This window comes from Leiobunum rupestre, chromosome 6 (assembly GCF_980474605.1).
Source record: "Leiobunum rupestre chromosome 6, qqLeiRupe1.1.hap1, whole genome shotgun sequence".
NCBI lineage: Eukaryota > Metazoa > Arthropoda > Arachnida > Opiliones > Sclerosomatidae > Leiobunum > Leiobunum rupestre.
Window position 1 is genome coordinate 58,970,357 of NC_143389.1, and position 24,265 is coordinate 58,994,621.

A 24,265-nucleotide genomic window follows, 5' to 3' on the forward strand; every position below is an offset into this window, starting at 1 on the left:
ATGGCCATTTTAAATTGGTCTGGAAATTGGGCTCCTTTGAATAGCTGTTGGGCGGTAGAGGTAAAATTATATCTGGCAGCTCTGCGAAAATCTATTACGTGTTAACATCTCGCGTGATTGTTTTAAGTGGCTTAAAACTAAATATATGGTATACTTTTGGCGACAGGTATAATTTGCTCTTTGTCTACTTGTTTGTTCTCGCATCAATTGACGTGTAGCGTTCATGAGAAAAAGCGAGGAAAATAGAAAGATCGGTTCTCTCTCATTTCTATTAAAAAAAAGCGCTTGTTTTTGCATTTCCCGAGCCGCTGTGTCAGTGAAGGTCGTTTCTGTTCTGTGGGAAAAACGCCGCGGACGAAAAAAAATTCCCAATATTAATACTACTAATACTCTCGCTAATACTCCCTTGAGAATCGACCGTGTTATAACACTTCAAAGGTTATATTTTTTCTCTCGAAATATTCGGTAATTATTAAACAGCTCGAGTTAAAAAAATAAGTGGTATAGATTGATAATTCAGGTTCATAATTTTAATCGAAATATCCCTTATAGTAAATTTTATTGGCGCGTAATATAGTGGGTTATGAGGGAGACATTGAATAACTATGGAGGTAACACGGGGTCAGGTTGACAAAAAGAAGTGGGTTTGGGTTTATTCAATTGTTAAAATGGTAGATTTTGATGGTTTTCTTCTGAAAAATCATAATTCGATAGCTTAGTTCTTAAATAAGGTTTCTCAAAAAAATGAGTTTGAGAAAAAAATATTTAAGTTTTAAAATATATGCTTTTTAGTAGTAATAAGAAAACGACGACTTTGAAACTATAGACTGTTTCGCTCCAAAACATGGGCGCCGCCATCACTAGTGTGACAGTAGTAGATGATTATAGTTCGAGCTATAGTTGTGATTTAAGATTTTAATTAATTTTATTAAATTTTAATAACAGTATCCTTTAATCCTACCCCCCTTTTACATTCGTTTCGCTCAGTGTCGTATTTATGGTCTACGGGACCCGACCACGAAACTGGTTTTGGGGCCCAATCTTATCATTGTACTTTTCTAGAATCCTTTGAGAGCCCTGCCGGGCCTTTATTTGCCACTATTTGGGTTTTGTTACAATTGTTGAGCGATTAGATTTATTTCTTGTATATAGCTAAGGTAACCATCATGCGGGAATATTCTACAAAATCAATCGATATTTTAAGTGGGATATTTACTACAAAATCAATCGATATTTTAAGTGGGATATTTACTACAAAATCAATCGATATTTTAAGTGGAATATTTACTATAAAATCAATCGATATTTTAAGTGGAATATTTACTATAAAATCAATCGATATTTTAAGTGGGATATTTACTGCAAAATCAATCGATATTTTAAGTGGAATATTTACTATAAAATCAATCGATATTTTAAGTGGAATATTTACTGCAAAATCAATCGATATTTTAAGTGGAATATTTACTGTTTAATTGTTAAGTTTTTTTTTAAAACCATGGATAGTAGATTTTAGAGGATCGGTTAAAAGCCTGGTTTTTAGCCCCCGTAAACCAATCACACTAAGGGAGTCGTCCAAGGTTATTTGAAAAAACAAGTATCGCTAAGAGTGGACGATACTGTTCGAAAAAAGAAAAAAGATAAACACGAAGTACATTTTTACGCCAAAAGGTTTTTTTTAACGTTTTTATAGATTAAATACGATATACTAAATATCAGTTGATAGTTTTTATTGAATTAAAAAACCAAAATTAAAAATTACTAAAATATAAAGCGCAAAAAATTACGTAACAATATCAACCGCATTAAATTGCCATTTTGAAATTTTAAGATCACGTGGTACAAACGACCTGGCTAGACTCCCTCGGAGTCTCTCGAGCGGATTGATACGCGGGGAGGAATAAAATGCACTGTGGAAGGGTATCGAAAACCTGTCCTCTTAATTTACTGTCCATGTTTAAACCAACTCTCATACGAAATAAGAAATAAATGAAAAATTATGCGATACGGTATTTATTTTGCTGTAAACTGGTGGAAATTATATATACTGGCTACTAAGAAATTACTAAGATAGCCCTACGTCCACGTTTTGAAATGGTATTTCGAGTTACCTGAGAAGTACTATTTTGCTTATTTGTTGCTTCACTATGTAAATGATTGAAACCGTCTTTACTTTGCTTGTATTGTATGAAAACTAGTGTAATTCGAAATGATAAATTTTGGAAACTGTTGACTAAATTGCGTGTTTAATAGTTTCAAATCTTAAAGGAAGTATGATGTTCCCAAATATTTCTTTCATCGGGTTTAACTGAAGCTAGAAGTGACGTTAGTAGACGATTTTTCGATTTATTTCCTTTCAAAACGAGCCAAAACTAGAAAAATATATTAATTCAACGTTTGGATAAATTAAATTTAAAATTAAAAAGATGGATAATTTACAAAAAAATTTTAAAAACATCGAGCAAAATTGTAAATTTAGTCGTTTCAAATCTTAAAGGGAGTATGAACTTCCATATTTATGGTGGATAAACGAGTTTCAAATATATTCCACCAGGTTTAACTGAAGCTTGAAGTTACTGGCGCTAGTTACGTTAAAAACTTTAAAAGCGAGCCCAAACTAGAACATATAGGTGATTCTAAAAAATATTGGTGGTTAATTTCAAAGTATTTGAGAGCACGCATTTTTTTCGTTTTCAACGCGCGTGCAAAAATGCGCGAGCCACAATCTAGTCCAGGGCTCCCAGAGTTCCTATAATTCCTGTAAATTCCTATAATTCCTGTAAATTCCTATAATTTCAATATGCTCCTATAATTTCCTATTTTCTCAAAATTGTTCCTATAAATTCCTATTTTTTAGAAATTTTCTAGTTTTTCTATAGCTTTATCCAGAAATTCCTATAATTTTAAAAATAATGTATTAGAAAACAGCCTTAACGTTTGCGAAAAATTTGCCTTCTAAATAGAGCTTAGCTCTGGCTTAGGTCCGGTGTTCCCGAAAACATCAACGGTTGGGCTCCCAGAGTTAATATCAAATCCTATAATTTCAATATACTCCTATAATTTCCTATTTTTTCAAAATTGTTCGTACAACTTCCTATTTTTAGCTAAAATGTTCCTATAAATTCCTATTTTTAGCTAAAATGTTCTTATAAATTCCTATTTTTTCTATTAAATTTCCTCTAATTCCTATAATATTAAAAAAAATCGCTGGGAGCCCTGATCTACTAATATATCAAGAGCCCAATAAATTAACTAATTAATACATGCATTTGTCGATATTATATTTCAGACTCACCTATTAAAAGTTTGGATAAATTAAATTTAAAACAAAGTGAAATAAATTTATTTTAAACCATAATTGCAACTTTTTGGTTTCTGTCTAAACTAGCAAGCATTAGAGGGCTAATATATTTTCCATTGGAGCTAGGGTTCTTGACATTATTATATTGTTAGTGTATTTTGACGGTCGCCATCCCGAATTGGCCGGAAAATACTGTTATTATTTGATTATTTTTTATTAGTAGGAGAGCCGAGGCGGCGGTATAGAACGTATAAATTTGTTCACTGTTTTCTTTTAAATTCTATTTCGGAAGAATTTTTTTCTCCCTCCCGAAATAAGTCAACCGTTAAAAGTCGGTATGGAAGTTTGTAGAGGAAAAAAAAAGTTAAATTACCCCTTCCCCCATCCACCCCTTCTCAATTTTTTTTGGTGTTGGGGGAGGAATGGGGAGAGGGGGTTCAATGTTATTGTACCCGGAGCGCCGTTTAAAGGTCCTCCAGTTAAGAAAGAAATCCTGGGAAAATTTTCATCTACGAAATATTTCTCGTAAAACGAGTAAAAAGCTTAGCATTCCCCCCTCTTCTCCTTCCCCAATATTATTATTATCCGTGGATGAGTTGGCCGATTTCTTTGAAAGTTTGGTGTCCTCCGCCTTCGAGACATTTGCCGGGATGTTTAAACGATTCGTTTTACCTCCTACATTACGCCATTTTATTTGGCAATTCGTCTATAATGCTTTGTCTATCCTTCAAAGGTCAGGTGGATCCAAAAATTAAGATTTGTTTACAAAAATTAAGATTATTTTATAAAGATTAAGATTATTTTAAAAAGATTAAGATTATTTTAAAAAGATTAAGATTATTTTAAAAAGATTAAGATTATTTTAAAAATATTAAGATTATTTTATAAAAATTAAGATTTGCTTACAAGAATTAAGATTCGCTTACAAGAATTAAGATTCGCTTACAAGAATTAAGATTCGCTTACAAGAATTAAGATTCGCTTACAAGAATTAAGATTCGCTTACAAGAATTAAGATTCGCTTACAAGAATTAAGATTCGCTTACAAGAATTAAGATTCGGTTACAAAAAATAAGATTTGTTTCCAAAAACTAAGATTCGTTTTTAAGAATTAAGATTCGTTTTTAAGAATTAAGATTCGCTTACAAGAATTAAGATTCGGTTACAAAAAATAAGATTAAGATTCGGTTACAAAAAATAAGATTAAGATTCGGTTACAAGAATTAAGATTCGGTTACAAAAACTAATATTCATCGACACAATATATAATTAAATCTTACTGAAGTACCATTTTAGGTACAATGGTTGTTATACATTTTTCTATTTATAAAAAAAGCATGTGTGACGTTCTATAACGTCATAGTACCAGTTCCGTGTTTTGCGAAGGTTTGAACATTTGCCATTTTGGATTTTGTGTAAAAAAATCCTGCAGTTTAATTTAACGATCTTTCCTGTAAAGATGTAGGGTTTTGGATTTTTACTTAAATTTAAATTTGGTGTGGAATTTTGACAAGTGGCAGATCCCTTGGGTACCATAATAATAATCAGATACGCCCAAGTCACCTTGCAACCTTCAATGCCTTTAAATCAGGTGGCCTAGTTACACTGCGTAGAGAGGGGGTCAAGCCCTTCATACCCCTCAAGCCAAAAGATCCCCACTCAGCGTTAACCTCAACAAGTTTTTATAGAAAGAGAAATCCGAAGTACTCGAGGGAAATCCCTTTAACCAGTGGGGAGATATTGCTCAACGCTGGTATTTATTAGTTGTATTTCTATTACTGTATTAGACTATACGAACCATTCAAGAAGCTTTAATAAAGTCTATTTAAAAGTAGGACATTTTTAGAGCTGAAACCTTTTTGAAATAAACTTAACGCAATTTATGTTCAGTAGTATTTCATGTACGTATAATAATACTATACGTATTATCAGAAGCGTATATTATATCTCTTAGGACAGTGGTTTTCAACCTGTGTACCGGAAACATTAAAAAAAAATATATAAGAAGTTTAAAATCCCAAATAACAAATTTCTAATCTAGCTATAATCTAGTCTTTGTGATGTTTTGATTAATAAATATAGATGTACCGACATGGGTACAGCCGGTCGGCTGATATATCGGCTATTCATGGGTGATAATATCGACCGATATTAATAGTTATCTATCATAACAGTAGTGTATAATATACACTCTATATGATAAAATCATTATAAAAGACGGTTCAGTCACTTCAGTGCACTGTCATACCATTTTATTCTAATTTTTCATTAAAAGAAGTTTTGCAAGAGCATTTCCAAATGCGCGTCTTTTCATTTTACGTTATACATATTTTCTATCACAAATTGAATATTCAGTTCATCGATAATTTTGTTATTTTTCGGTTTTTCCTGAAAATATTTTTCTTATACCGATGTAAGAAAAATAGGCCGATATATTGGTTACCGATATATCGGTACATCCCTATAATAATAATTTGATAATTCAGCATTTTTGTTAATAAATAATTATAAATATTATTATTATAAATAATAATTTACTTATTTATGATTAAAAAAATCATATATTGGAAATCTAGGGGCGTTTTGGCTTTCAAAAATTGGTTTTCTTAAAATTTCATGGGAAAATAAAGCTTGAAAACCACTGTCCTTCGAACACGTACATTCGCAAGTTCCCGCTGATTTTTCAAAGTACTTTTTTTCGTTGCGAAATTCACCATACAGCGAGTTTCTAAAACTATTACACTGGAAAAGTTATTTATAAATTAGTAAACATTCTTACGCAACATAATACAGAGTAATTTTAACATTTTACATGGTTAGATTAAGTAATTAACTTTAAATATTTTAGCCGTGATACAGGGTAGACATCCGCGTCGAGCTTGCGTAGGTACTTGTTTCATTTTTACGGCCCGTAAGAGATATAAAGTTTATAAATATTCTATGTAATCTAAAAGTTAGCTTTGGTATTTTCCATTATTTCCGAAGCAAGTTATTCACTCGAAAATTTTGCCTTTCCAGTCACGATCGTGTTGGATGTAGCGAGACAATGTTCGCTCGTTGTAGCGCGTATAGAAATTGATTGTTTTTGGATTTACGTCAAATCGAGAAAGTTTATTTGAGTATCTATCTTCCCAAATTATTTTTATTTTTTGGATACGCTCAATTTTCCGAGATTCACTTAACTTATTTTTCAAACAAATTGGGAGATAAATAAAAAATAAGGTCGATGCGTTGCTCTAAAAGAATTCCCGTGTTTCTCCGGCTGATGGGAAAACGGATGATTTGAATACAATCGCCCCGAAAAAGGAATTAGTCGATAAATCAATAAATGGTTTTTAATGCACCCTGTTCGAGTCTCAAACTTATTAATTGAATAAAAAGTATCGTTCAAATTGATTTTATTGTATTTTATTTATCGGTAAAAAAAGGCTTTATAGCGTTGTTGTTTGAGAAATGGAATTATAAGTTTATCGTATATAGCGGTTAGTTACATATTTTATTAGGAATATGATATCTATATTTGGTATATTTACGTATTCTTTTAGCAATAAATGATTCGTTATAAATATAAGGGTTAAGTCTTTCTCAAAAAATTATTCTGACTCTTACTATTTCATCATTATGGTTTTCAATTAAATTCCTATGATAATTTATTGCAATAAGAAATAAAAATATAATTAGATGGCCGTATTTTATTTAGTATCGGAATGTTAATTAGTGTGAATATAATACGATTTAGCCCTTACTATTTTATAGGTGGGGTGGCGTAGTGGTTAGCACTTTCGCCTCGCAGCAAGAGGAGCCGGGTTCGATCCCAACTTGTGGCATTGGGTGAAAACTCGGAACAACTCCTTCTGCGTTGAGTTTGCAAGTTCTCTCCCCCCTTGTTTTAAGGGGTTTTCCCCCAAGATCTTCGGTTTCCCCTTCCATAAAAACTTGTTGAGTTTAACGGTAATAGTTAGTGTAGGGAGCTCTTGGCTCGCGTTGCTTGCCACCACCCTCCTACGCGTTGTAACCCGGCCACCTGAACTAAAGGCTTTAAAAGTCGCTCGATGACTTAGGCCTAGGGTGGTGCCTTGGGTATTAGCCAGCTGATTATTAAGCACCTAATTGCCATTAATTAGGCTGAAGTGAAGGTATTATTTAGAAATTTTAAAATAATTAATCAAATGGCTTCAAATAGAACGAACTATAAACAGTAATTTAGTAAGATTTTATATCGCGTGACAAATTTAATTCGCGTGAGATTAAGATATTTCTTCGCGTTTTTCTTAGAGCACCCTCGATCGCAATCATACCTGTTAGCGCTATTAAATGCTAGAGGACCACAGTACTTCCCCGTTTGGGTAAGCTGTTACCTCAAATTCCTCGCTGATTAAGGGAGTAGACAATAAATTCTAAAATCTTCTGCTCGCACGCGCTACGGATTATTTTTAACGTAACTATCGCCAGTTAAATCAGATGGTAGAAATTTTTAATTTATTGTACCATCATAAATAACTTTAAACTCCTTTTAACTTGGCTTTTCTTAATCATGTTCACCCCAATGGTGTGTACGACACTTGGTCGGAAGATATTACGGCAATTTACGGCGTAGATAATTTGTTAGATTTGGTAATTAACCCTTTCAGTTTTTAAAGTTGAAAAATATTTACAAAAATGTCGTTCACCGTAAAAATGAGCTCGCCAAATTGTTATCTCTAGGTGGCGCTCGATGAATTCTCATCTACCCAAATAAAAAGGTTAATTCTCCAAACATTGGCAGGGGTGATTTTACGGCTAGGCGCGCCTAGGGCCCCGCAACTACGAAGGGCACCATTTTGCCCACTCGAGGGGCGGAGCGAAAGAGATTTTGGGTTAGAGTTTGAAAGGACCCAAATTGGGCCCCATAATCACGCTTCGACTAGAATTTCAAATTGGTATAAACGCGCCTCTGCACATTCTTCGGTTTCCCCTTTTCATAAAAACTTGCTGAGGTTGACGGTAATAGTAAGTGTAGGGAGCTGTTGGCTCGCGTGGCTTGAGGGGCTTAAGTTTCCATCACTCTTCTACGCAATTTAACCCGGCGACTGGTAATTAGCTTCACAAGCTATAGTTGACTTAGGCCCGTGTGGTTTTTGGGTATCAGCTTAACTGATTATTAGCTGATAGTCGTTCTTGATAATTAATGCAAAAATAGGCAATATAATTTGATACAAAACCCAATATTTATTCAAAGGTAAAAATCTTTAAAGTTACCTCCTTACTTTTCTCGTAATAGGGTTAATTTTGGCCTTTTTAATTATTAAATAACGTAATCACTTATCAGAATAATTAGCGCTTTTTTCACGTGTACGAATTGTATTTTTCGGGAAAAATTGAAAATACTTCCTCGGTGGAAATGAAAAGATACACACGTACGAACCCCTTAAAATAAATCATCAAAATTAGCGCGGCTTCAAGCGTTTAGCGGCTGCCAAAACCGCCGGGAGAATAATAGAGAAGCGTTAAATATTTATCGAGAACACAAACGCCCTATGGTTAAAAAGTCACTTTCCCGATAGAAATTTCTAATAATATCCGCGCCTGTTGATACGATTCGTAAAACGAGGAGACTCTTAAGCGTTCTCCAAATTGCCAATTTGCCCATTACGAATATAATGACTGGTTCTGTAAATATTCTAACGAGTGGGAAAAAATAATGAAGACCGTTGCGACGGGCTTATAATAATCACATCTCGCTTTTTGTCTCCTCTGAGAAATCACGGCCGATCTCCCCTCTTTTCGCTCCTCTCTCCCGTAATAGGCCTAATAATTGTTGTTTTCCCACGATTACCGTCCTCTCCTAACTATCCCGCGAATTTGACGCCGTGCGTCCCGTTCGCGACTCCCCTCGACCAACGGGAGAGTCACTCTCTCGAGAATTTTCCTCCTCTATAAGTTTTAATGTCAAGGTTGTTTCATAAGGGGGGATGTTTGAATCGTGGGCGGTAGGTGAGAGTGCCAGATACGTAATATTCACCCTCGGTATCTAGGCGCATTCTTTTCGAAGTTTTATTGAATTTATTTTCCTGTACGAATAGATTCAAACATTTATAGTTTTATTTTGCCGTTAGGTGGGCCGGTTGGAGCCTAATGTTATGGTTCCTATTTTTTTCACTTTCATTTTTGTCACATCCATGGTGATCAGACTTAAATTTCACCTTATGTTCCTTTAATTTCACATTTTATTTTTAATTTAGGATGTTCCTTTAATTTCACATTTTATTTTTTATTTATCATGTTCCTGTAATTTCACATTTTATTTTTAATTTCACCTATGTTTCTTTAATTTCACATTTTATTTTTAATTTCACCTATGTTTCTTTAATTTCACATTTTGTTTTTAATTTCACCTATGTTTCTTTAATTTCACATTTTATTTTTAATTTAACATGTACCTTTAATTTCGTCTATGTTTCTTTAATTTCACATATTCCATTAATTTAACATGTTCCTTTAATTTAACCTATGTTCCGTTAATTTCACTTATTTTCCTTTAATTTCACCTATGTTCCTTTAATTTCACCTATGTTTCTTTAATTTCACATATTATTTTCAATTTAACATGTTCCTTTAATTTCACATATGTTACTTTTAATTTAACCTATGTTACTTTAATTTCACATATTTTTCTTTAATTTCGCCGTTTTCTATTTGTACATGTTGTTCAAATTTTGATTTTAAATTTTATTTTACTATATGGTTTATTATACTTTTTGCAAGCTCCTTTGGACTATATATACCTTTATTTTCGAATGACTAGCCTATTATTGGTCCGATATTTTCCTTCATTTTTCCTATTTTGTTTCCATGTTATCCTATAAAATTTCCAAAGCATTTTCCTGGTCACACGAAATTTAATTGCTTTAGAATATTTAGTATAATTACTATTAAGATCTTTCGTTTGAATTTCTTCAATTCATATTTGTGTCGCGTATTTGACATTATATAGATATAATAGAAAATTCCCAAAAATATTCTCTATACGCGTACGAAGATAATAAAATTAATTCACTAAACATGTTCATCGTTGGGAAAATTAAAAATGCATTTTACCCTGAATTCTAACCTTCAAGTCAGGAATTGACAACCACAAAAATGTCATTGTAACAGGGTTGCTATTTTTTTTAAATCTGTTTGATTTAAATTGGATTTTAATTGATTTTATTTTAAAGCTTTGTTTGTGTCACTTTTTCTTGACAAATCGATTTCTTATTTAAGCGCGGTACTGGTGCGCACTAAAATTTAAATTAATCTTAGATAAATTTAATTATTAAAAACTAAATTTAATTTAGTTTGCTAGACAATGCTAGAGATGCTACTTTTGTACATTTTCATACATACATTGAAATATAATATAGGATTAATATCAATGATTTTTTCTTAAATTAACTTAATTTAAATCAATTTGACAACGCTGCCGTTAAAAATTAAACCTCTCATGGGGCAATTTCGCGGTGTCACGTACGCAGATTGAGTGACAAATTATGACAATGATGACACTTAGCAAACAACTCGAAATATATTTCAAACTAAAAAGATTTTGAGTTTTTCGAAGGTGAGAGGGGAAACTACGTTTTTAAATAAATTTCTGAAACGACCAAACTAGATATAAAACCCTGTACAACAACAATTTATATTAATGAATAGGGTTATTGATTTAATTACATTTTTATTGCTGCTAACCGTTATAAAGGCGTCAATTATTTGTCAATTGTCAAAACAAGCGAGATGTAGCCGGGGATCGTCTTCATTATTCGACGTAGCTAGCCACAATAAATAAAAGGCCTAATTAAAAGTCAAGATAATCATTTTAAGCCGTTTTACCGGTTCTCTAAACAAACTATCATTCCTTGCTTCGCTATTTCGAGTAAATTACGAAGTGAGGGGAAAATGTTTGTTTGTATCGTATCAAAAGTAATATAACACGAGGAAGTGTTATGATTCGATGACGTAGCCATGACGTTATTAAGTAGGTAACTACATATGCACGAAGAAATAAATAATTAAAATATAATAAATGGTTTAAGCCAGGCCCGTCTTAAGACCTTTTGGGGCTCTGGGCTAAATTATTTCGTAAGACCTTTACAATCCCCAACGGTCAACCTTTCTATGTCCGTTGCGTGCGGTCCGTTGTCTAAATTCAACTACGCAATAATCAACCCAAAACTTTTAATTTCAAAAGTATAACATAGGCCTACTGAAAAGAAGATTTTTACTGACAGTGACTCTCTGTTAGGTTTTAGAAATTGTTGGTACCGTAGGATACGCGATGTGGCGATGAGTCAAATTACTTTAGACAAATACCAAATATTAAACGAGCATAAATAAGTCAATTCAATTGTATTTTTATTTCCTGAAAAATAACGTGCTTAGAGAAGCACTTTTTACAATTTTACAGGGTTTTATATTACTTTTTTCCTTCGCGACAATGTAATTTATACAATTATTTTTTAGTACATGAGGGTATACACATTTAAATGACTAATAAAATTATATTTTACACAAGATTATTTGCCAAGTCTAAACATATTAAATAATATTTAACCAACTAAACCCTTATCCCTAGAGGCCCCTGGGCTGTAGCCCATTTAGCCCATGCCTGAAAACGTCCCTGGTTTATGGCAAGACAAGCTCTTATTGAATTCCTTAACGCGTTTTATTAGGAAGGGACTGTCTTTTAGCCGTAGTATGTTACTTTTGATTGTATCCCGGGATATCAAATTACCCGTTGGAAGTATTTTAAACAATATACATGAACTCGCGAACGGTCGATCACGTCGTACGGTGTCATTTAAAAAAAAACTATTTATTTTTTTCTAGTTTAAAACGAATAAAAAAAAATGAAGGGGGGTATTTTAAAGTAGTAAATATCACCTTTCAGTCTAAATCGAATATAGTGTCGTATCAGGGAAGCATGACGAAACGACCCTTTTTTTTTTAAAAAAGTCACTTATTTTAAGAAGACGATGAAGGGGGAAAGAGTAGAGAAAAGTTCTTTTTCGCAAAAAGCATCCACAAATCTGGGAAACTGGCAAATTTCATTTTCTCGCGCGAAATTTTTAAAGAGTTTGTAGAGAAGAGTTTCTTCGTTTTCTTTCAGAGAGAGACGTCGGTTGGATTTCAATTTCGTCTGTTTTTTTTTAAAGGGGGTTTTAAAATTAACTCGTTCTCTGATGGATTCCTTTCGGCTATCAAATTTATGTTCTACCTGTTTATGATTTGGTTTTCGTTTATTTTTCACTTCGCGACGTTTATTTCGTAATTATTGTACCTATATATATAATTGTTACTATATATATATATATATATATATATATATATATATATATATATAGTAACAATCATTTACAAGATTTTATTAGCTACAACATCGATCATAATTTAGCGCTGTTTATGCATATTAGATGCAGATTAGGCGAAAATATTTATTTGGGAAAGTAAGCGTTCCGTAACCCAGGCACATGCAGACTTTCGAATGGTCAACGAAAATGACCTCACCCGAAGTAAATGGAACAATAATAATATAGTTTATAATTTAATTAACAAAGCTGGCAGTAAATTACTTCATTTCAATGAAAAATATATTTTAAATTAAAGATAGACTGATCACAGCAAGTAACATTAACTTAATTTAATAAATATATTGTTATATAAAATACCTGGAAAGGCTGGAGAAAATTAACATTTAGTAATTTTAAGTTCTTTCATATTTAATATAATTTATAATTTAAACAATATGTTTACAATATTATACAACTGAATACAGCTACATTATAGAAATGACATTACATTTTATGAATGGGAAATGAATAAATAGTTTAGAAGGCAGGAAAGTGAATGGTATTAATTAGTAGAGAATTCACTTCCTAACAAAAATTTCGTGACGAAATTATTCACATTTTTTTATAGTATGATTGAATATTTCGCTTCGGGTGTAATTTTATTATCATCCCGAATATATCAAAACGGGGTTCAGCATTCGTTCAGGATTATTCGATTTTCTCCCTTTAGGAAGGGAGGGGGGCTGGAAATAAAGCCCCTCTGGAAAGTAAATAAGTGTCGAGAGTGTCTGGGTGCCCTCCACTCCTCCTGAAAGTGAAGGCCCCGAAGGGACTTCACCACTATCCTCCGCCGTGTAAATTATTAAGCGTATATTCGCGATACACGATAGTTATGGGTAAAGTCTGCGACACATAAGGGCTAAGCGAGATCCAATACTAACTTGTTTTGATAGGTTTTTATCTGATAACCGGCTTTTACAAATTGATGAACGCGTTATTTTCGTGACGTTGTTAAGGTTGTGGTAGACAATTTTATATTATTTGTGTTACTAATAAACTAATTATCCAATTACGGGTTTGTTACGGGGCGTTGTAGTTTGATTTAACTCAAATAGTATTCTTTAAAAAATAATTGTTGAAAAATTTAAAAATTGTTTTAAAAAAACTTACGATTTAACCATAAAAAGGCGGAATAAAATATTTTAAAAGGCTTTAAATTCAATTAAGATTGAATTTCATTTATATATTAATATATATTCATTTATTTAACCGATAGAAACGAAGTATTCACGAATTAGACTGGAAAAGAGCCTTTGTTTAAAATTAAATAAATTAATTAAAATCCGTTTAAAAAAAAATAATGGTTTGATCGTTTTTAAACATTGCCAACCCTGCCACTATTATGACCTAATTTTAGACCCATCACATTAATTTTAAGTCACCCGGTGACACGAAGGGTGCAACAGATTTTGTTTACGACCCTTCTTGTCACCTATCGTAAAGGCGTGACATCCCTAAGGGCGGAGGTAGGGAGCCAAACACAGTCAGTGACGGCTCTCGAAATATCAGGCCGTCGCGATGATTTCCATCCCCGGCAACATCAGCCGGTTCTCTCCGCGACTATAAAATATGGTAAACCTCGCTCCGTCCGCCGATGCCGCGGGGCTTTCGTTCGTAGTACGCCGCCACGGAATACCACTACTCGCTATTGGTTGGCAACTCGCTCGGGTGATAGCGTTAGGAGCCCGGGGGGGGGGACGTTACGAGGAGGGTGACTACGTCTCGTCCATTGTTCCCACGATGTCGGCTTTGAATCGTTTTTCCCACGAGTGTCTGTTGCTTTGCCAGTGGTCTCAGTCCACTAACTGCCCTCCCTCTCTCTTCCAATTTGAAACCCCCTATTTTTATCCTCTCGCTACTAGCGACGATGATTTTTTTAGATCCCTCTCGTTCGTTCGGAACTTCATCACTCGTCGTCGCCACTCTCACTTGTTTTCTTTGTGATTAGATTGTGACGGCAATTTTACTGCTTTTCGGGAAAGACAATTTCTCAGCGAAACGCGGAAAAGGACGCGTTTTTAAGTTCGTTTAATTTTTTTATCGGTTTATTTCGTATCCGCGATTTCGTATCGATAAAATAAAACGAGGTTTTTGGTTCGCGAGCATCGTGTAAGGTGGCGCTAGTAACGCTTGTCTCGTGAGAAAAAAGTGCTCCTTCGAGGTTTCGTCGCGTACCCGACGGCCTCTCCACGCGATTTTCGCGGTAAAACATCATGACCGAGGCCTACCGTCGTCCGTAATCTCATCTCGATAAAGGATGATACGCTTTTGTGACAGTTTAGTTTTATATTAGTATTAACGTTTCGACGTATAAATAAAAAGTGGAAGGTATACTATAGATGCGAGATATGAATGACGTATATCCGCCGGAGGTAAGCCCTTTTTTGAGTTTTTGTTCGGTGTTAAGCCTCGGTTCGTAGCCCCGACTCGACGCGATTGTCACCCCGTATCCACGCCGCGTTTGTAATTACCGACGAAATGTAACGTTCCGCGGTGTCCTTTTCTTTCCTTTACAGAGCCATCAGTATGGTTTTTTGGGCGGTAGCCAAGGAAGGGTGGCCGGTCTCGGCTTCAATCACAACCACAATAACAACAACGGCAGCAGTCATCGGAGCGCCGATGAAAACAACCGAATACGCGTGACTTCTCCGATGCCGCTTCCGCAGTACTCGACGCTCGTCTCAGCTTCCAACAATCATGTCTCTTTGGAATCCATGTCGGCGCAGGTATGTTTATAACCGTTTTTATCTTATTTTTCTAGTAACCTATTTAACGAATGAACTTATTTTGATAGGGTGAAATGGCTTCTCGTCAGCAAAGTTCCATGATGATGGAGTTGGGAAACCACGTTCGTATGAACGGAGGCGGGGATAGCCGGCATTCCCTTTCCCAACAGCAGCAGCAACAACACCAGCAGCAGTTGAACAATCAGGCTTCCAGAAGGCGAGCGGCTGGAGGCGCCTTCGAGCCCAATCCGGTGGACCTCTCCAGTCAGAATCAGTTTGATGGGAACAGTTTAAATCACGAAAACGAACATCACTACCGCAACGGAGTCGCGTCTATGCGCGGTAAGCCTTATTTAAATGGAGTATAATTAATATATTGAACGGGGATTAAGGATAATTTGTACACTCGCGCCATCTTTATTACTTGAAGGGTAATTTTTAATAATAATAATAATTAGTGCTCCAAAAAAATTCGATTGACGTAATCGCCAGAGAATGTAAAGTTTTATGATGAATGTAGACAAGGTGATGCTCTTGGCGTGAAGGGGGAAATCGCCATGACGCCTTCTACCGTAGAGCTGATGACGTCACGTGAAAGTTATCATAAAAAGGGGCAAATATTTCATAGTTTTAAAATTAAACTAAAGAAAATCAATTTGAGGGAAAACAAGTGAAAGAGGAGGGTCCGGATATAATCCCCTCCCAAAACCCCGTAATTTATATCAACCACGTATTAAACTACCATTTACGTCGAGATAATTCGCATTGTAGAATAATACGGTAAAATCTGTACAAATTAGGCAACGATTAATAATATTTCGGACGGCGGGGAGGGTCCGTCAGCGCGCCTTAATCCGCTCCCGAAATGAAAATTCATTAGCATCTTATATTACGGTGGACAACCCTATTACGATTGGGGCAAGAAGGAGAGGTGGGGTACTTTCGTTAACCGGCGGCCGAGGGGGGGGGGGGGGGACCATTTCGACTCTCCGTCTTTCTCTCTTCTCTGACTGCCTGATAATACCGCGTATACACCGTGCATGCGGATATCGTGTGTTTAGGGCGTTCTGAGTGTGGGAAAATTCTGGGCCACTACCAGATGCGCTCCGATAATTAATTGCGGAGGCCTAACCCCTCCCCCCTCCGCTCGGCCCTTTACATCCCCCCCACGCTAAAATCCAGCGTAGGCCACCCCCCCCAGCAGTGCACCCCCTCATTTCGGGGGGTGGGTAGTCCTTCCACCCCTCACCTCCCCGATTTACTCTTTTCTAACTACTCTTCACTCGGTGGTTCGGTGGGAGGGGTCTCGCGATTATATATTTTTACCGTTATCTCTTACGGGCTCTACGGGCTGCCTTCTCCGCGAAAGGTATTTTGCGTTTGAACTTTCGCCGAATAAGCCGTACGCTTTTCCCTTCCCGTCGCACGTGCCGCGACACCGGTGCCGAACTCCGCTTAGTTGTCGGAAGAATTGTCTCTTTGAATTACCCGGACTGGAAGGACCCTTCATGCCGTCGGACTCGGATTTTATTTGCAATTTCTTATTTTGGAAGTTTTAATTTTTGTCGTGGGTTCGAACCGTTGACTGAAAGATTTTTGAGCGAGGTTCTCCCCCCCCCCCCCCGGAACAATCGCGTGCGCGCGCGCGTGGTTACCGCATCCCCTTCTCGTCTCTCTCTCTCTCTCTCTCTCTCTCTCTCTCTCTCTCAACCAGCATCTGCCAACTCTCTCGCGCCTTATCTTTTCTTTATATTATTTGTTTTTTTTTTAATATTATTTTTCCGGTTTTTGGGCAAATAGAGTTGGAATAGAATCGTCTTTATCATTCGTTTGGCCGGACGCCGCCGGTTCGAGTTGGAAGTTGTTATTGTTTTGTTTTTGATTCCGAAGTGGACGGATTCAATTGTATTCGTTTAAGAAACGTCGCTTTAAATTCCTCGAAGACTAAACGGAATTGACTGTAGTTCGCGTCTTTAAAACTTGACTTGATCGGCATGGCGGGTCATCACGCGCACCACCCCTCCATTGACTTTGCCTTCGACGATTGTGGAATTTCCTATCTGGAACCGACGGCCTATCATATTCCTTACCATTATTCCGGTAATATACGTTTTATTTGTATTCAAATAGGTCCATTTCCAAACTGTCGCGCGGATCGCGAAAACGTCCGAAACAGGGTTGCCACAGTTTCGGGAATACAGGATATTTGAAAAAAAGTTGGGGAATTTAAATTTATTTTTGAAATGTCACAAAGACGATTTAAAAACGTCGCGATGAAACTTTTTAGTTGAAACATAAATATACTTAAATAGAACCTGAAGTAAATTTATTAACTTCGGATATAAGTAAATTTTTAAATAATGGTCGAAAAAAAAACTAGGAGAATCTTAAGAAATTTGAACCTAAAAATATCGTGGAAACCTTGTTCAATCGTAGAATGTCAAAAGCGCTTTGAGGACGACGGATCGTGAAGAAGTTCTTAAGTTCTTAAGTTCAGTAATAGCTTAACAAAGGGTCGAAACCCATCAAGAAGTAGATGTACACTCTTAAAAATAGGGGTGTAACTAAGGAGTGGTAAAGGTGTCATTTTACAATCGCACCTTAGCTTACACCTTTTTAACTCCAGAAAAAACATTTTATGTAAAAACACCTTTTTGAATTTAACGTTTTCTCATAAGGGTGTTAATATGGCGTCTAACAGTAAAACAATTTGTTTAAATTATATTATGCCAAAATTAATTTGTGAAACTTACCCCTTTAAGAAAGAAAACGATACTGTTATTTACACCTTTAATGGAGTAAAAGGTGCTACTTAAGAAGGATAAATATAACAAAAAGGTGTAAAAAAGGTATTAAAGATTACTTTCAATGAAACATTTTTTCTTGAATTTTTGGGTAATAGTGTAAAAATTAACTAATTTAACACCGTTAATGGGGTGAGTTAACACCTTTACACATAACAAATTTGGACACAAAAATTTTCTTAATAAGGTGTTGAAATACACCTTATTTTTTAGAGGGTACAACAAATAATAAAAAAATTGGAATTCCACCTTTTCAGGATTGATATTTATCTCTATTTAAATCCTGATTATGGATTCCAGTACATTTTTTTGAAAATTTATATTGTTATTCATAGTTTAAAATGGCTCTGAAAAATGCTTGCAAATGGGGCATGGAAAACCTGGTAGAGCCCATACGCGTATGTTTAGGAACCTTTAGTTTGCTTGAGAAATAAAGTAAACCAGGGTTGGCTGTTTTAAATCAAGTCGTTGATATAAATCACACAACGTATTTGAATAGAGGAGTAAAATAGGTTTCTAAATATTAAAATCTGAGAAAAGTGAAATATTAAATAGTAATTAAATTTAATTATGATATCATTTAATCCAAGATTAGCAAACAGATAAAAGTAAAATATCCGTTAATTATACAGAAAAAGAGCCATTAAAGCTAATATAACCTCGGGTATTTGGTGTGCAACACCAACGTTTGCAGCTCTAGCCGCTCTTGCCTTTGGCTTTAAAAATATTTGGCGCCACTGTACGGGAAAAATTGAAGGGGTCTTCCATTAAGATTGCTTTGCAGGTTATATTCCCTTTAATTGTATAAATTAGTGGTATAAAATCCGAAAAGTGCCAACCCTGAAGCAAGTATTTTTGCCAAACTTAGTTGGTGAGCGCAGTTTCTTTTTCTTTTTCGTACATACTTGAAGATATTTCGATGTACACTCTGTTTGAAAAGTCTTCGACAGCTGAAATTTTTGCCCTCTTTTTAATTCTGCTAGAAAACTATAATAGATAGTTCGATGAAACCTATTGCAACTTTTATTTATTTTCCAATATCTTTCGTTATATATCGGTTTCGTCCGCCAAAAATTAATAGTTTGGCCGGAACCGTCAAAACTCATTTTTGACAACTGTTTAAATATTGGCTCTACGGCACTGACTCACGCGTTTTTGAATTCACAATGGTCGATTCATATTTAGAAAGTGGAAAAATTATCCCTCTACAACCAACGGTTGAGAAGTTATAGCGTTTCCAAACTCTCCTCGAAACTAGGAAACACCTAAAATGCATCAAGCGATTATAAATAACGCAACTTCGACGACAATTTGGAAACGCGATAACTTCTCAACCGTTGGTTGTAGAGGGATAATTTTTCCACTTTCTAAATATGAACCGACCATTGTGAATTCAAAAACGCGTGAGTCAGTGCCGTAGAACCAATATTTAAACAGTTGTCAAAAATGAGTTTCGACGGTTCCCGCCAAACTATTAATTTTTGGCGGACAAAACCGATAAATAACGAAAGATATTGGAAAATAAATAAAAGTTGCAATTGGTTTCATTGAGCTATCTATTATAGTTTTCTAGCAGAATTAAAAAGAGGGCAAAAATTTCAGCTGTCGAAGACTTTTCAAACAGAGTGTACATTAATAAAGGTGTGTACCAAAATTATATTATTTAAATTTTATAGAAATATTGTAGCTTAGCCTGAGTCATGAAAATAGCCAACAAGAGCGTTTGTGTGACCGACGTTGTAGAAATTGATTCTCGAGTAGAGATCGGCGGAACAAATAAATAAACCAGCAAAATTTCGATTAATCATAAAAACTTTGGTTAAAGGGAATATAACCTCAGATATTTGGTGTGGAACACCAACGTTTGCAGCTCTGGCCGCTCTTGGCTTTGGCTTTAAAAATGTTTGGCGCCACTGTACAGGGTAATTTGAAAAATTGAAGGGGTCTTCCATAAAGATTGCTTTGCAGGTTATATTCCCTTTAACTGTTTATTTACGAACATTTTATACGAATAAACAAAGATTTAACATGCAAAAATAATCGTTTTTTTTTCTGATATTTTTTGATAATTGTCGGTTATGAATAAAAATAAATAATTGGATAATTTCTTATTCAAACGACGATCTCTATTCTCGAGTCACACTGAATAACTCGGTTTGTGCCTCGTGTTGACCAACAATAGTTTGCCACGATATTGGCTCGTGTAAATAGGCGAATTCCTTAATGTAAATTGTCCCGAGAAAGGTCTGTGACAACGGAAAATGTGTCAAATAGTGGCTTATAAATTGCAAATACGTATTAAAATATCGCGTTTTAAAACAAGTATTTTGATTGTTAAGCTATTTATCTCTAAACAAGTTCATGGTTCATAGTGTTTCCATTTTAAACCATTTCTTATAGTTCTTTTGATCATTTTGGAGATTAAACATTTGGATAATCGCAAAAAAACGAGCAATGAGAGTTTTAGAAATAAGTAGGATTCCATTCTAAGCTTCAGATAAATCGACAAAAACACCAAGATATTTTACTGTAAAACTGGGTAAAACTGGCGATTCTGCAAATAATGCCCTCACGTGTTATACTATTTTATATTTTCCTTATAAAAATAAATTGGTCATCATTTGCTAATATATTCATTTTGTGGCCCAGCCAAAAGTAATGTTATTTGATTTGGTATTATTTAGCCCCAAATGTGTATGGAATTTTTGGAAAATGTCGAGTCCCGTATATTTATTTTTTCCAAATCTATAATTTCTAACTGAATCGTTTATTTTTAATATTAGTATTAGGATAATAGTATACTGCTTTAAAACAATTTGTTATATTACGCTCTGTAGATAGATCACATGAGTCCAATTTCATACATCAATTGAGTCCAAATTCATACATCAATTTTATTTCTTTTGAAAATAAAATTGTATATAACTTTAATCGGATTAATCACAGGAATAATATTTAAATTTAAGTTATCTTAGGGAATAACAATTATGATGTCAATAATAATTATAATCAGCTAGGCTAATACCCGCAGCACCACCCTAAGCCCAAGTCATCTGGCGACTGTTAATGCCTTTAAACAGGTGGCCTGGTTACAATGCGTTGGAGGGTGGTGGCAAGCCCTTCATGCCACGCGAGCCAACAGCTCCGTACACTTAACTACTACCGTTAACCTCTACAAGTTTTTACGGAAACCGAAGATCTCGGGGGGAAACCCCTTTAACCAGTGGGGAGAGAACTTGCAAACTCAACGCGGAAGGAGTAGCTTCGAGTTTTCAAACAGTCTATAATTAAGTGTCGAATAATACGATAGAATGTATTTTAAGGAGTTCCATGCAAGGTATACAGGGTTAAATTTCTTTCGGGAAGAAACCTTTAAAAATAGTCACGTGGTTATAAAATTGCTTTAAAGTTTATCGTTGAACAGCGACTTCCAGCTTCATAAATAAATCTTTAAAAGTTTAACTTTTAAAGAAAGTCATACTTAAAATTTTGTGGTAAGTTATGTTTTTAAATATTTATATTTTTTTAATAGAAAAAATTAATTTGTTAAACTTAATTTAACGGACATAAGTATTATTATTGTGAGTTATGTCTCTGGCTAGAAAATTGTAAAAAAATGAAAGACTTCGACTAGAACACGTTTTTAACCTAGGCTTAGTGAAGCAGCCCGTATGTTTTAACCACGGCCAACCCCGATCGCGGAAGCGCGTTATAGAAGTTGGCAGTGTTATGACGAATTTCCGGGAAAATGTTAACGATTTAGCTAAGACCAAAACAATTTAAGCTATCGCCTATTGAAATAAGAAGTAGGTCTAACCTGCCTCGTACTCCACCGCCAAATTCCATAAACTGTATCCCAAAGTTGACCGAACAACCAGATAAAAGAAATTATGGGCACCCTTATTGCCCAACTTCATATTTCTATCGATACGTCGTATAAATGGATGTATCATAAACAATTAATTTTTTTTTTGGTTTAAAACAGGTTTTTTTTTAAACACGGGTTTATATAACTATTTTTATCGCTTGTGTTAATTCTTTTTAACTGTACACACTGTTCTTTATGAAATAAAATTTAATTAGAGTTAAAAAATATAAAGTACCAAAACTATGCGTCCAGATTAAAATATTACCTTTTTATTTTCTGTTACTATATACTTTGACTATCTTTAACATCTTTGTTGAAAACTTAAATAAAAACACAAGTTTAGATGCTTTCTTTGTGCCTAGTCGATTATTAATAACCAATAAACCACTATAGAACAGTTGTTTAAATAGCATTGAAAGTCGCTTGTTAACTTGGGTTTAAGGTGGTGCCTTGGGTATTAGCTTAGCTGAGTATCGCTTTAAAATGTGTAGTTTTAGATTTAGTTTCGGTTTCGAATATTTAAAAATTCTCGCCAGAAACGAAGTTTTAGTTTTGATTATGTTTAATGGCCAAGAAGACGTTTTAGTTAATTAGTGTTTTTGGTAAGAAAATATACAAATAATTGGGACTAATTCGTAGCAAAGTTTTAAAAAAAATCAAAGGATTAAAAAAACTTGGTTTAAACCAGCTAACCCTGATTGGAAATGCCCAATTTTATAGGCCACCTGACTATCCAACTTGATATTGCTAAAACGTTTGCAGAAATTCCATTTCGCGGGCCCCTGTACCTAGCTTTTTCATTTTGGGAGAATTTTTGTTTAAACAATTTGTCGTTGAGAAGAAATTGACGTTTCGCGGGGACTCATTCGGATCTAGCACAACCACCGTCAACTTCATCGCCAAAGACATTATCTTCCCCCGTTACATTTAGGGGATAAGGCTTAAAACAGATTCCTCAAAAGTAACGGGCACACTAGAGCTTAAAACCCAGTTTAGGTCGGTTTGAATGCCAGTTCACACGTGCGAAATCGCTTCACCCCGGTTCGCTTATAGCCAAAGCTTAACGTCAATTTAAATTATGACTATAATTTTTGAAAATACTAAAATTTATCCAAAAACAATTAGTTAATCATGTTTAATATTCATACCGTAATATTATTTGACATTATATCGAATTGTATTCTCATTATTTTTGAATATACGAGCAATTTTAATCCCGGCTTTGTCGTTTTGAAAGCGATTCTAAGCGAACCGACTTGGACGAGTTGCTGCCCGAACCAACACGAAGCGATTTCAAACGCTGGTTTTGAAAACTAGTTATCTAAAACGAAGTGATTTTAGGGGTAAGTGTGAACCTGGCTAAATGTGTGCCAATGAAACCTCGCTTTTGCCATAGCGGACGAGCAATTTAGCGCCTACAGCTCAGCTTTTATCAGTATGCGTGGCCCGAAAGGAATTTTAACATAGACTCATCGTGGTTCCTTATTGCTGAATTTTAAAAATTAAGAATGATAAATTATCTTTGATCCGCTCTATCAGAAGTGTATATTGCTCTGCAGTGTAGTTTTAGCATTTTACATGGATTGGAAATGTAATAGACTGTAAATTGTGTGTTTTGGGAAATTTATTGGTCTAGATTGATATTTGCCACTACGTTTAACAGAAGCTAAGGTACGCGGCTGGCGCTGGTTACGTTAAATTAGTCGTGGTTAGTGTTCGTTTAGAGCCGCGTGCACACTTTGCCTTGAAATCGATTCCAAACGTTTCGAAAGAGTTGCGTGAACCAGGCTAAATCGTTTGAAACTTACCCAAAACCGCTTTCTACCGCTTACGTGTTAGTAAGGGCTGCGCGAGTAGTGCTTTTACGCTATCGAGTCGGGTTTCGAGTATTCATAAATTTTTCATCGGCTAATATTTTGATCGAGTCGGGTTGTCGAGTATTCGATTATTTCCAAATTTTCCTTTTTCGAGTAGTCGAGTAGTTAGAAAAATCGTTCGGGTACTTGATTAATCGACGAGTTCTATTCGGGTAGTCGAGTAATTAAGAACAATTTAAAATAACCTACTATTTACTACTTAAATGGATGTTAGGTAACAACTAAAGAGTTAAAAAAAGATAAAAATAATTAACAAAACGCTAAACTAAAGAACATTACTCAGGCACTCACGGCAGAGAGAATTCCGATCTCTCTCAAAACTAA

The 24,265-nt window shown here is 34.9% G+C and overlaps 1 protein-coding gene across 4 annotated transcripts in view; it reads left to right on the forward strand.

Annotated features, from left to right (window-relative positions):
* The window catches only part of Su(H) (recombining binding protein suppressor of hairless), a 54,368-nt gene that overhangs the window by 15,335 nt on the left and 14,768 nt on the right, over window positions 1–24,265 (forward strand). The window contains exons 1-3 of one of the 4 annotated variants that reach the window (XM_090177070.1): window positions 14,829–15,038; window positions 15,183–15,392; window positions 15,461–15,734. In XM_090177070.1, coding sequence (XP_090033196.1) covers window positions 15,006–15,038; window positions 15,183–15,392; window positions 15,461–15,734 — 517 coding nt within the window. In that variant the 5' untranslated portion in view covers window positions 14,829–15,005. Of the gene's footprint in view, window positions 1–14,828; window positions 15,039–15,182; window positions 15,393–15,460; window positions 15,735–17,340; window positions 17,493–24,265 lie in introns of those variants that run through there. The other 3 variants (XM_090177071.1, XM_090177072.1, XM_090177073.1) reach the window with 3 other exon arrangements.